The sequence below is a fragment of the Euleptes europaea genome, chromosome 3 (assembly GCF_029931775.1).
Source record: "Euleptes europaea isolate rEulEur1 chromosome 3, rEulEur1.hap1, whole genome shotgun sequence".
Lineage (NCBI taxonomy): Eukaryota > Metazoa > Chordata > Lepidosauria > Squamata > Sphaerodactylidae > Euleptes > Euleptes europaea.
Window position 1 is genome coordinate 88,628,182 of NC_079314.1, and position 14,216 is coordinate 88,642,397.

The following is a 14,216-nucleotide window of genomic DNA, read 5'->3' on the forward strand; positions in this document are numbered from 1 at the left end:
GATGGTCCCAGACCGTTCAGGGCTTTAACCAAACCCTTAAACCTGATCTGGTATTCAAACTTGGAGCCAGTACAGCTGGCAAAGCACCTGTTGGATATGTGCTCTCCGAGGGGTCCCTGTAAGGACCCTCACTGCCATGTTCTACACAAACTGGAGTTTCCAGAGCAGTCTTAAGTGTAGCCCTATGTAGAGCATGTTGCAGTAGTCTAGCCTAAAAGTTACCATTGCATGGATCACAGTAGCTAGGTCAGGGCGGGACAGGTAGGGCACTAGCTGTTTAGCCTGGCGAAGATAGAAGAACACCATTTCGGCTACATTCATGACATGGGCCTCCATTGATAAGGAGGTATCCAGTGTCACACCCATAAGAACATAAGAAAGGCCCTGCTGGATCAGACCAAGTCCCATCAAGTCCAGCAGTCTGTTCACACAGTGGCCAACCAGGTGCCTCTAGGAAGCCACTAACAAGACGAGTGCAGCAGCACCATCCTGCCTGTGTTCCACCGCACCCAAAATAATAGGCATGCTCCTCTGATACTAGAGAGAATAGGTATGCAGCATGACTAGTATCCATTCTAACTAACAGCCATGAATACCCCTCTCCTCCATGAATATGTCCACTCCCCTCTTAAAGCCCTGCAAGCTGGAAGCCATCACCACATCCTGGGGCAGGGAGTTCCACAATTTAACTATGTGTTGTGTGAAAAAATACTTCCTTTTATCTGTTTTGAATCTCTCACCCTCCAGCTTTAGCAGATGACCCCGTGTTCTAGTATTATGGGAGAGGGAGAAAAACTTCTCCCTGTCCACTCTCTCCAAACCATGCATAATTTTATAGACCTCTATCATGTCTCCCCTCAGCCGCCTTCTTTCCAAGCTAAACAGCCCTAAGCGTCTTAACCGCTCTCCATAGGACAGTTGCTCTAGTCCCCTAATCATTTTGGTTGCTCTTTTCTGCACCTTCTCAAGCTCTGTAATATCCTTTTTTAGGTGTGGTGACCAGAACTATACACAGTATTCCAAGTGTGGTCTCACCATAGATTTGTACAAGGGCAGTATGATATCAGCAATTTTATTCTCTATTCCTCGTCTAATTATAGCCAGCATGGAATTTGCCTTTTTTACAGCAGCCGGCATGGAATTTGCCTTTTTTACAGCAGCCGCACACTGGGTTGACATCTTCATTGAGCTATCTACTACCACCCCAAGATCCCTTTCTTGGTCTGTCGCTGCCAGCACAGATCCCATCAGTGTATATGTGAAGCTGGGATTTTTTGCCCCAATGTGCATCACTTTACACTTACTCACATTGAATCTCATTTGCCATTTTAATGCCCATTCTTCCAGTATGCAGAGATCCTTCTGGAGCTCTTCACAGTCCGATTTTGGTTTAACCACCCTAAATAATTTGGTGTCATCTGCAAACTTGGCTACTTCACTGTTTAACCCCAACTCCAGGTCATTGATGAGCAGGTTGAAAAGCACAGGTCCCAACACAGATCCCTGAGGCACCCCACTGCTCACATCCCGCCATTGTGAGAACTGATCATTGATTCCTACTCTCTGCTTCCTATTTTTCAGCCAGCTCTCAATCCATAAGAGGACTTGTCCTCTTATCTCATGACTATGAAGTTTGCTTAGCAGTCTTTGATGGGGGACTTTGTCAAAAGCTTTTTGGAAATCCAAATACACAATATCCACAGGTTCATTTCTGTCCACATGCTTATTGATGCTTTCAAAAAACTCTAATAGACTCTTCATGGTAGGTACAGGTGTTAGTTGCACCCCATGAAGAGCTGGGAGCAGGTTCCATATCCGACCCTTCTCAACCCAGCCACAGGACCTCCGTCTTCGATGAATCAGTGTCTTTAAGCACTGGGGCTGTGAACAACAATGCTTTTAAAAAGAGACAACACTTCTTTATTATATCAGGACTCTCACCTACAAAGACTTAAAAATACCCCAAAAAGAACCCACATCAGTGACTTCATCTCCAGCCCTCTTTCCAACAACTTCACTATGCCTCCTAAACCAGGGGTAAGGCATCAATTTGGTATAAACCGAAGGATGGAAAGAGAAAGGTCTGCAGGAGCAAACAGGAAGTCACTGCAACTCCAAAACTCCCAGCCGCCAAGTCACCTCATACTTGATATTGCAGTAATGGAATGGTACTGTTCATCTTTGTTTTCTGCCTACTTTTAAAACATAGCATGTGAAGCAGTGCTGAGCTGCTGTTTTTAGCACTATCATAAATTACCAACACTTGTGTGTGTGTGTGTGATTTTGCTGTCAAGTCACAGCTGACTTATGGCAACCATGTAGGGTTTTCAAGGCAAGAGACGTTCAGAGGTGGTTTGCCATGGCTTGCCTCTGCGTGGGCTGAGAGAGTTCTGAGAGAACTGTGACTGGCCAGGGTCACCCAGCAGGATTCATGTGGAGGAGTGGGGAATCGAACCTGGTTCTCCAGATTAGAGTCTGCCACTCTTATCCACTAAACCACATGGGTTCTAAAATCACCAGTCATTAATGCAAAATGACAGAGATAAGGACAACTATCTCTCAAGCACTCATAACATGGATTAGCAAGCATTTAATAAGCACAATGCCTCTGCATCCATCACCCCAAGGAGTGTTATCAGGTGCTTTACAGTCATACAACACTGAAAAACTCCTGCTTTGTCTGCAAACATGTGACAGGAGTGCATTTGGAGCCACGAAAGGAAGTGGCATCGAATGAAGCTACCCCACATGTTTATGATGTGTTACAAATACATGCTAGGCTCAAAGAACTCTGTTTTTGTGTGTCTTTTGCCATTCAGAACTAGAAATGCAAAGCTGTAAATACAAAGAATGAAGTCCACATACTCAGTCATCTCCAGACATTTAGGAATGCGCTCCACGTTGGTGAACTGTGATCTCACAGCGGCATCATCACCCCTGAGCCAGCTGACTGTCATAGTGATAGCCAATGACCACCACCTGCAGACCACATCAGGCCCTAGGAATACAAAGACAAAAACAAGGCAGTCTTAGGGACCAGCTATTTGTTTCAGGTGACCTTAAGTTCCAATACCATACACTTTAAATGAAAAGCTGCTTCAGGGGAGGGAATTTAGATGAAAGTAGAGGTGAAAAGGGAGTGACTGGTTCTTTCTTTACCCTAAATGGCCCCACTCAGCAACCTACCCACCACCTTGTAAAGCTCCACATGGATTTGATACCCCAAGAGATGGGCATTTGGAAATGATCAGTGGGGAAAAGTCTAAATACACACTTACTTCTCTTCCCCTCTCCAAACACTTTTCTTAAAAATGAAAATTGAAGCAAACAGTATCGGAGGCTCAGTTACACAGTTTAATGTAATGTGTAGTTAGCCCATCAGACACAGACAATATGCCAAGTTAAGCCAAAATCTCAGGAGGGAATGATAATGTATGTGCTTGTTAATGCAGCAATTTTCAACTATTCTGCTTTATTCAGCAGTTTCCAGAAGCAGGAATAGCAAGAAAGCTTACTGGCAAGAAGGGCCTTACAAAAAGCAGTGATGTGCAGGGCAGCGTCTGGTCACTGGGCATCCATTCCTGCACAGACTTGAGTCTTTGGAAAGTCAATAGATTGATTTGGAAGAGCAAGCAAAGGCAAGAGGGCTAGCAAACTAAAATAACCATACAATAATACTGCTGGGTCCGGCTCATCTCTCACAAGGCTTCCAAATTGTGATAAGGAAGAGATGTAGGATCTGGTCAACAGGATGAAGAAGCAATTGTACAGAGGAAGGAAACCAAAGAATTGCTCAGAGCCTGCATGTAAGATAGCAGGGTGTGCTGGGCTGGAGGCCACTCTGACTCAACCCCTATTCTTTGATGAGGTTATCTTGGAGCACATTAGAGAATTTCATCCTCTAGAGCAGGACAACAAAGGAAGGCATCTATTGAAGCACAGGCAGGCAGGCTGGCTAGCAGGAAACAAGAATCTTCACCAGCAACTCTCTTTTATCCTGTTTCAGTAGTGGAGATGGGATAGACAACAGCACTAAATAAGGTAGGCTACTCAGCGGCTCAGGCTTGTGAACTGAGACCCCAATCAGAATTTACAAGACACATCAAACTCTTGGTTCAATTACTACCTCTCACAGCACATGCTTTAAGACCTAGGGCTTTTCTGCTCATCTTATTGTTGTCACTTGTGTGCACACACTGCATGGGGGGGGTCACTTTTCACATGTGTTTTGCTCCCTCCAGTGGTCACTTCAATATTTCATCACTGTAGCTCTGGTCGATTTCCGTGCACTAAGTACTCGGAAACAAACTGGTGATACAGTGATGAAATATCCAAGCAGCCAGTGTGTGTAAAGTGCTGTCAAGTAGCAGCCGACTTATGGCAACCCCTTATGGGGTTTTCAAGGCAAGAGATTAACAGAGGTGGTTTGCCAGTGCCTTCCTCTGTATAGCAACTCTGGACTTCCTTGGTAGTCTCCCATCCAAATACTAACCAGGGCCCAAGCAGCCACTAGAGGGAGCAAAACACATGCAGAAACGGGGAAAAAACAACGCAATATGTTACAAGTGGTTAGAGCATCCTCTAAGATTTCATTCAGAAGACAGTATCCATTAACACTCTGGGGCATTCTTCACGGTAGATTTTGCTTCTGTTTTGCCACGGACTAAAAAAAAAACACGATTTAAATGTTTTTTTCATGGCCGCGATTTATCCCTATCAATTATCTGTAGTTTTGGTTTTTCATGGGAACAAAGCACGCTGTATTTGACAACGGTTTGGTCTGTCCCTTTTGCAGGAGCCCTCCCCTTCCAACAGGCTCATTGTTTATGCCTGCCCCCAGCTCCGCCCCAACTCCGCCCAGCAGACTACCTCGTGCGGTTCACCAGCCCCAGCGCAAAAAACAAGCACCAGTCCCTCTGGTCTCCTCCATTTTTCTTCCACCCTCGCTCTGTTCTGCTTTGGGAACAGTCAGATTCCAAATTGGGGGGGGGGGGAGGCAGCGCTTTCCTCAAAGCTTCCTTCTATTTTCTATAGGTGTGGAACCCATTGCCCTTTAATGATAGACAGGATTGGGGGGGGGCAGGGAATCCATGTGCCCAGAGAAGTGTTTAGCTGAAAGTGGGAATGGGGGGTGGGGGGAGAGGAAAGAAGGCCCCTGGATTGCGCGCTGGCCATGATCCAGCCACATTGCATCGTGAAAGACAGGAGGGCTCCTAGCTTGCGTGCCAGCCCCGATCCAGCCAGTGTGCATGGCGAGGGGGGGAGAGGAAAGGCCCCTGGATTGCGCGCTGGCCATGATCCGGCCACATTGCATCGTGAGAGACAGGAGGGCTCCTAGCTTGCATGCCAGCCCCGATCCAGCCAGTGTGCATGGCGAGGGGGGGGGAGAGGAAAGAAGGCCCCTGGATTGCGCACTGGCCATGATCCGGCCACATTGCATCGTGAGAGACAGGAGGGCTCCTAGCTTGCATGCCAGCCCCGATCCAGCCAGTGTGCATGGCGAGTGGGGGGGGGGAGGAAAGGCCCCTGGATTGCGCGCTGGCCATGATCCGGCCACATTGCATCGTGAGAGACAGGAGGGCTCCAAGCTTGCATGCCAGCCCCGATCCAGCCAGTGTGCATGGCGAGGGGGGGAGAGGAAAGGCCCCTGGATTGCGCGCTGGCCATGATCCGGCCACATTGCATCGTGAGAGACAGGAGGGCTCCTAGCTTGCATGCCAGCCCCGATCCAGCCAGTGTGCATGGCGAGGGGGGGGAGAGGAAAGAAAGCCCCTGGATTGCGCGCTGGCCATGATCCGGCCACATTGCATCGTGAGAGACAGGAGGGCTCCTAGCTTGCATGCCAGCCCCGATCCAGCCAGTGTGCATGGCGAGGGGGGGGGAGGAAAGGCCCATGGATTGCGCGCTGGCCATGATCCGGCCACATTGCATCGTGAAAGACAGGAGGGCTCCTAGCTTGCTTGCCAGCCCCGATCCAGCCAGTGTGCATGGCGAGGGGGGGGGAGAGGAAAGAAGGCCCCTGGATTGCACGCTGGCCATGATCCGGCCACAGTGCATCGAGAGAGAGGAGGGAGATAAGAGGAGGCTGGCCACCCCTCTTCAGAAAAGTGATGGGAGGGAGTTTTGACTTGGGTTTTCCGCTCTCAGGATGCACATTTTCCCCATCCGATTTCTCAAAAATCCCCCCTCCCCTTTGGGGCAGAAGGGCCAACAGCCCCTTCTCTTGAAGATCCCCCCCACTTCCCTAGACTTAGCTGCCACCACCACCACCCCCAGCGCGCGAGGAGCACATGGCGTGGCCCTGCCAGTCTCCCCCTGGAGCCATCCGTCCAACGTCCCCCTGGGCTTGGAGGTGTGGGCCCAGCTCCAAGACCCATCCCGGGCGAGGGGCGGGGAAGGCGTGCGGGGACAGAGGGAGAGACGTGCCAGGATTCTAGGCAGGCAGGCAGGCAGCCAAAGGGGCGGTATTCTTGTCCGAGCGCAAAACTCCCCCAGCCAATCACCGTTCTTGGGGGAGGAGAAAGGAGACGTCCTGGGGAGCGAAGCAAACATTTTTTCATGGGCATCCGCGCAAGAAAACACGTGTTCACAGGAAAGATCGTTTTAAAAGTGGTTTGGATTGCCTCGCTTTTAACCCGGCTTATTTGGCTAAGGGGGGGAAATCACGGATCTGCAGTGAATAACCAAAATTTGACTCCGATGCAAATCAGCATCGAAACAGCAGCAAATGTCCGTGAAGAATACCCCTCTGTCTCCAGAGAGAAATTAAAATATATTGATATACTATTAGCCAAAGGGTCTAATTCCCCCAAAGGTGCCCCACCTGACGGTTTCTCAGATCTAATCACGCATGAGGTAGGACTAATAACATGGCCAACACTGAAATGTGACAAGACACTCTTTGTCCTGAAAGACAAACACACACACTCTGCAATACACCCAGGAGGAGGCCTGTCACTGGATATCATACCTGTCCTGCTCATTCCACTTTTCTTTTGCACTTCGATTAGAGCTCTTAAACCTGGGAGCTCTTTCAGGCAAGAACTGCTATGCTTTTGATGGCAACTAACAAATGCTACAGCAATATTAAAAAGACAGACACCACAACACATTCCTTGCACCTTAAATTCCTCCTGAAGTTTTAATACCTGCCATATTGTAAACCCTAAGAAGCAAGATCATGGGGAAATTTTGTGTTTTATAAATACTGAGCACTGGAAGGAGGAAATTTTACATTTAATTAAATCTTGTTCAGTGAACATTTGATAAACAATGGCTTCATAAAATGGTGATCATACTTTCAATTACATTTTAATGATCTAGTTTAATTTTGTTACATTGAATTTCAACAAAAAGCAAATTTAATATAAGCTGCAACGCCATAACCCCACAGGGACTATTTAATCTCCAGGATGAAATAAAGGGGGCAAGGCACATGTTACAAGACACTTACCCAGGGCAGACCTCAATACAGAATTTCCTGTGAAAGGCGGTGTACCACTTCCCAAAGAGTCCATGAAGGAGCCAAGTAACTTTAGGTATTCCAAAGCATTAGCAAATTCACTGCAAGCACAATCAGAAGACAAGCATCTGCTAGTAAAGCCAATGCCACACACTCCACAGCATATCGATTTAATACAGGTGACATACCTAAAGATTTCAGCAAGCCCTCTTTGCTTTCAGAACAGCCATGACAAGTAACATTCAAGTTCTGGTGGATGAATAGTCCTTTAACATGGAACCATCACCAATCCGGCATCACACTAATATTTCTCTATCCCCCTTTTCCGTCAAAGAGAAATAATTAACTGATGGACCTTGCTACTCACAAAGGTCCTGGTAATGGATTCAAGCTATTAGTACTTTAAAATGTACCTGCTAGTCAATTTTAAATTGCATTGCTGTGGTATGCTAATAGCCCTAGGCTACCCTAGTACACCTAGCAAGGTTTTCAGTACTGGAGCTAGTGTGCAAGGGTGGAACACTGCTATATAGTCAGAGACAAGCAGGGGTCTCCTGACACCCATCTTGGTTGTGCCATGCTACAGAAGCCGACCGGGCTAAATCCAGATTTGTTTCCCAGGCTTCCCCTTGAGAATGCTCTTCAGCATTTCTTTAGCTCTCCTGCAGCAGATGAGACACACTTTGCTAAATCTCCTCAGGTACATAACTCCATTCAGAGAAACAGGATGGAAATGAATAATCTTATCAAGTTGCTAGCCAAGCTCTCTGACTCACCCTGCTAGAACCTTTCCAAAGCTCGCCTTCATCTCCAATTCTATAGCCCAGTGCTCAGATACTAAGATCTGAAAGACCTATACATTGTTTCTGATGTGCCTCATCTCCTGGCTATTCTCTCTACTGCTCCTAATCCAATCTAGAACAATCAAGTCTGTCATTTTCCAGACATTGCCAGGCGCAGTGAGACCAAACCTCCAACTCCTTTCTTGGGTATAAATACCTGCCCTCTCACAGTGGTAATTTGTGTGTTCAACCCTGCGCGCACCCGCCACTTGCTTGTTTGTGAGTCCTCTTCTTTTTCCCTTCCTGCAGCTGCCATTTTGGACCTCGCTCCTCTGATCAGGTAAATATAATTCCTTCCTGGGAGCCTCCAATCCTCGTGTCCATGCCCTCATACCTTTATTTTCCTAGTTCCTGTGTGTATCGGGTTTTGTGTGTGTTTTGCTGTGCGTGTGTGCTTTTAAAAGGTTATTTTTACAATAAAAACCAATTAATTGTTAAAACAAATCTATTCAGAGTTTTCCACTGGGATTTGATCTCTGTATACAAAGGGTTAATGGTCCTGGTTACCCCCTACCTCTTGCAAAATATAGTCTTCCCAGCTAATTCCCCCAACAAAAAGGGGAGACTATCTAAGCCGCCCTGAGCCCAGCCTTCAGAGGTAACAGTGCAATAAAAATAATTTAGGTAACAGCATGGGGAAACTGCTCTGGCACATATCCAAAATATACCAAAATAGAACACCTATGCTGAAACTCCCAATAGTACAAAACAAAACAGCACGATGCCATCAACAACTAAGTATCTCAGAATCAATAAACATATTATTACTCATACACTCAAATTACAGAATTTAATAACATAAAAAGAAGACAGTCTACACTCTAAATCAGGGGTGTCGAACTAATTTATTAGGAGGGCCGGATATGACATAAATGTCACTTGGTGAGGCCGGACCATGTGTAAATAAATAAATAAATGCCATAAAATGTAATGCCAGATACTGGAGATACAAACTTTATAAAAGACACAGGCAAAGTCAATTAATGTTATTGTTTTTTACTTAAAAAACAAGATTACAACAATAACATTCTTACAGTATTTTCTTTTACTTAACAGTCTTATTGTGTTAAGTATGCTTGTATTTTAAGTAAAAAATAATGTCATTAATTGACTTAATTCAGTCTTTTGTAAACTTTGTATCTAGTCCCCGCATTAATTTTTTTAAAAAAAATTAAATGGGGGGGGGGTGGCAGGGTGGCTTGGCTGGCAAGTCTGCAGAGGGTTCGACAGCCCAGGTCTGGACTGGGGGGAGGGCTGCCTTGGCTGGCGAGCCTGTAGCAAACTGGCCCAGATCTGGACGAGAGGAGGACTGGCAGCCTTAACTGGTGAGCCAGCAGCCCTCTCCCAGTCCAGAAAGACAGGGAGAAAGAGAGAAGCGAAAGAGAAATAAAGAGGGAGAAAGAGAGACAGAGAGTGAATCAGGAGAGGAAGGAAGAGGAGGAGGGAGGGAGAGCCAGAGGGAGAGAAAGGGAGAAAGACGACAGGGAAAGGCAGCTGACTGGGCTCGCAGAGCGAAGTGGCCCAGGAAGCCCAGAAAGGGGGGATCCTGCTGGGCTCCCGGGCTGCTCTGGCCCGGGAAAGCCCAGAGAGAGAGAGAGAGAGAGAGAGAGAGAGGAAACAGGGAAGAGGGGCGAGGGAGGATCCTGCTGGGCTCCCAGGCTGCTCTGGCCCGAGAAAGGCCAGCGAGAGAGGGGCCATTTAGGCATGGGAGGTTTTGCCTTGGATTTGCCACTCTCGAGATGCACATTTTCCCACTTGAATTCTCAAAACTCTGCATAGGGGATTATTTTTGAGTTCTAAGAATCTGGATGGTGAAAATGTGCATCTTGAGAGCGGCAAATCCAAGGCAAAACTGTCCCATGCATAAATGGCCAGAGAGAAGGAACGAGGAAGAGAGCGGAGGGGAAGGACCCTGCTGGGCTCCCAGGCTGCTGTGACCCGGGAAAGCCCAGAGAGGGAGAGGAAACAAGGAAGGGGGGGATCCTGCTGGGCTCCCAGGCTGCTCTGGCCCGAGAAAGACCAGCGAGAGAGGGGCCATTTATACACGGGAGGTTTTGCCTTGGATTTGCAGCTCTCGAGATAACCATTTTCCCCACCTAAATTCTCAAAACTCAAAAATGAGCCCCCGTGCAGAGCTCCGAGAATTTGGATGGGGAAAATGTGCATATAGAGAGCAGCAAACCCTAGGCAAAATCTCCAATGCATTCATTTTAAGTCTCCCCCGAACTTCCAGCTCAGGTTTTTTTCCTCCCGCCTTTCCCCAAAATCTGCACCATTTCCTTCTGCTCGCCTGGGGATTGGTCTTTTCTAAGGCTTTGGCTTCCAAAGGAGCCTTTGCAGATGTCAGGGTTGGAGCTGGGGGTCCAGAAGAAAGCCTTCTTCGCCCCCGGAGCTCTGCGAGCAAAGATTGTCTTCTCTCTCGTCGGGTGACAAATACACGCGAGTTATATACAACGGGGAGCGGGGGAACAAGAGTGGAGCCTCGGCTGCAAAGTGGGCAGGGTGGGCCGCTCTTGCCCTGCTCCGGTTTCACATGGGAATGATCTGGAGTCAATGGCCATTTAGGCAGGGGAGGTTTTGCCTTGGATTTATTGCTCTCGAGATGCACATTTTCTCCCCCTGAATTCTCAAAACTCTGCATGGGGGCTTATTTTTGAGTTCTGAGAATCTGGATGGTGAAAATGTGCATCTCGAGAGTGGCAAATCCAAGGCAAAACCTCCCCTGCCTAAATGGCCAGAGAGAGAGAGAGGGAACGAGGAAGAGTGGGGGGGGAAGATCCTGCTGGGCTCCCGGGCAAAGAAAGCCCAGCGAGACTGAGGGAGAGGGAAAGACGAAGGGGGCGGGGAGAGGAAAGGATCCTGCTGGGCTCCCGGGCTGGGAAAGCCTAGAAAGAGGAAGAGAGAGAGGAGGAGAGGGAGAGCAAGGGAGAAAGGAAGGGAGGAAGGGACAGGCAAGGCTGCGCTGGCGGGGCAGGAGCGGCCCCAGGAACCCAGGAAAGGGTGGGGGGAGTGGGGGCTGGCTGCCTTGGCTCTGGGGAGCCGGAGAAAAGCCCTCCGGGGCCGGATCCGGCCCACGGGCCGTATGTTTGAAACCCCTGCTCTAAATACTCTGAGCTCCAAAGTTCATGAGTATGTATCACAACACGCTGAAAAAAAGCTAGAGCAGCTGAAACCTGCCCAAATCTGAGCTTGTAGATGCTGTTGTAGCTCGCTCAGAAGAGGAAGAATCCAGGGTTGGAAACTTGCCCAGAAGTGCAGGAGCGAGAACTACGGATGTTTTATTCCTCATTTATTCTGGAGTTCTTGTTCCTGCACTTCTGGGCAAGTTCCCAACCTGGATGTTTATTCTGAGATACTTAGTTGTTGATGCCATCGTGCTGTTTTGTTTTGTACTACTGGCACATATCAAGGCAGTACTGCAGATGGGTATGACCACAGCGCCTCTGCCATGCCACTGCTGGCATCAAGTGCAGAGATGTTCCACAACACGCTGCTTCTCACTGAAGAAGCAGTACTTATACTGCGATCTTTCCTCCAGCTCTCCCCTGAGAAGAGTGCCAAGAGGACAGGACAGATGCTTACCAGGGTTCTTCATCATCTTGGCCTGCAGCCCCTTTGGGGACAGGAGGCTTCACAAGGGATTCAACAGCTCTCTCCAGCAGGTTCTCGCAGAATGCTTGGTGCACCTGTGCAATGGGGTCAGCTGCAGATGACAGAACAATCAGCTTGCTTTTCTTTTTCCTTTTTTTGTTTACAACCCCCCAAAATAAAGCAGAGAGAACAGTAGAAGGGAGCAGATCTAAAGGCAAGACCACAGGCCTGAGACAAGTTCTCAAGAAACTCACATCAGGAAGTTTCAAATGACTTCTTCAGTTTGACAACATGGGATATCCCTCAAAAATAATAAGAAACGTTCAAAATATTGTCGAAGGCTTTCACGGTCAGAGTTCATTGGTTCTTGTAGGTTATCCGGGCTGTGTGACCGTGGTCTTGGTATTTTCTTTCCTGACGTTTCGCCAGCAGCTGTGGCAGACATCTTCAGTGGAGTAACAGCTGTGGCAAAGACACTGTCCTTCAGTGTTACTCCTCTGAAGATGCCTGCCACAGCTGCTGGCGAAACGTCAGGAAAGAAATTACCAAGACGACGGTCACACAGCCCGGATAACCTACAAGAACCAATAAGAAACTTGTTGTATTTTTTAAAACAGAGAAGACAGAGAACTAACTTGAAGGATGTAAAAGATAAGGCAAATGGCCTTTTGCAATGTCATCAAAACTTAACTAGTACGACATTATGCTAGGTCTTACTTTCAACAGTTTTCAAAGTTGACCCCAGAGAATGTGCACACATGTAGCAGGGCTGCATAATATATATGAAAGATCTTTAAAGAGAAGGTCAAGAATGATGCACCCACAAACCCTTTCTGGCTCTCACCTGAATTCCTCTGTGCACAATACAGACTCTCCTTGGCAGCTGCTTTCACTGTCCAGCTCCGCTCCACAAAAAACTTTTGTCCCAATGGATGACACAGCCAGCGGAGGGAGTCAGGGATGGCACTGCGCTCAGAACTGCACAAGCTCTGAGCCTGACTTAGGAAATAACTCTGGGAAGAAAGCAATGGCCATGATAAAAAATGCTGCTGTGGAAAGTCATTTAAGAGTGTAATTCAGAGCCAACAGTCATCACAGGTAAAGTTACTCGCCATATTATGGGGCACTTCTATTTACACGCTGTACCAAAAGCTCAGGTTAAATGCACCATAGTATTTCTTCTAACCAATTCTGCTAGAATGCGCTAAGAGATCAACTCACCGCCAAGAAGCCCAGCTTGCCACCACAGCGGGTCTTCAGGCCAACCGCAGCAGTCAGGTGAATCTCTGCCAGTGTGCTTGGTGGAATCTTCTCCTCAGCACATTCAGCCAGATTAACAGCACACAGTGCCATGTGCAATCCTGAGTAGGCTGAGCTGGATGGAAGCTTACCTGTGTCAGAAGAACAAGGAAGGAAAAAAGAGTCATCTCCTTAATATCGCTATTTGTATTATTTGCCCAGGCTCTTGCTGTGCGATTCATGCACAGTAAGGCATCACAGAGCCTTGCTATGCAGAACCTGGATTTAGAGCCACAAACCAGTTTCTGAACTTATTGTGGCAAGAAGCTTCCCTGTATTATAAGGCACTCTCATCCAGACCTGGTGGGAAATTAAGCTCCACTTCACCACACATATCATCAAACTAGACAGAAGAGCATTCTGCAAGTTTCATTATTTTAAGGTATCAACTGAACACAAAGTAAACAGGCAATCTGAGGTCACTTAATACCAAAAGCCCCACAAAGCAGCTCCCCTTCCCAAGTCTCCTTCTACCATCCTCCCTCACCTGTGATATGGAGCTGATGGAGCTTGTGATACGCTAGAGCTGCGTCACGAGCACTCGTTTTGGCTTCATCCTCAAAACCCACAGGAGCCTCCGTTGTTCGCCTCTGCCGTGATGTCCTTTTCAGCAGCCACCGCACCAATCCCAGCTTTTGGAGGCTGTAGCGGATCACGTTCCAAGACAGGCCACAGGCCAGGTCCAAACGGGAGGCAGGCAGTGCTCGACCCAGGGCAGACAGGCATATCTGCAGATTTGATGCAGCTGCAGCAAAGTCTCCCTAGAGAAGGGGGGGGAGAACAGAAAAGTTGAAGGTTCAATTGGGATACCCTTTTCATCAACTTAAGAAAATCTCTGCACAATGAAAAATTCATTTCCGTTGCAGAATCCAACATTATTCCAAGTACATTACACATTAATTTTGTTTTAAAGATCTGGGGTAGAGGCCAACACCAAATGACAGGTTCCAATCAAGTTACACATTAGCAAAAAAAAAGGGGGGTGTCTGAGAAAAAGGAGATCCAAGAAAGAATGTTTCATA

The 14,216-nt window shown here is 47.6% G+C and overlaps 2 protein-coding genes across 2 annotated transcripts in view; both read right to left on the reverse strand.

Annotated features, from left to right (window-relative positions):
* CCDC134 (coiled-coil domain containing 134) overlaps nt 1-14,216 on the reverse strand; it is an 80,826-nt gene that overhangs the window by 26,243 nt on the left and 40,367 nt on the right. The gene's annotated exons all lie outside the window — the stretch shown is intronic.
* Nucleotides 1-14,216, reverse strand: part of SREBF2 (sterol regulatory element binding transcription factor 2) — a 46,434-nt gene that overhangs the window by 9,875 nt on the left and 22,343 nt on the right. The window contains exons 10-15 of the mRNA XM_056847741.1: nt 13,682-13,955; nt 13,117-13,286; nt 12,740-12,908; nt 11,887-12,007; nt 7,454-7,563; nt 2,866-2,998 (exon numbers count right to left, since the gene is read on the reverse strand). Coding sequence (XP_056703719.1) covers nt 2,866-2,998; nt 7,454-7,563; nt 11,887-12,007; nt 12,740-12,908; nt 13,117-13,286; nt 13,682-13,955 — 977 coding nt within the window. The remainder of the gene's footprint in view (nt 1-2,865; nt 2,999-7,453; nt 7,564-11,886; nt 12,008-12,739; nt 12,909-13,116; nt 13,287-13,681; nt 13,956-14,216) is intronic.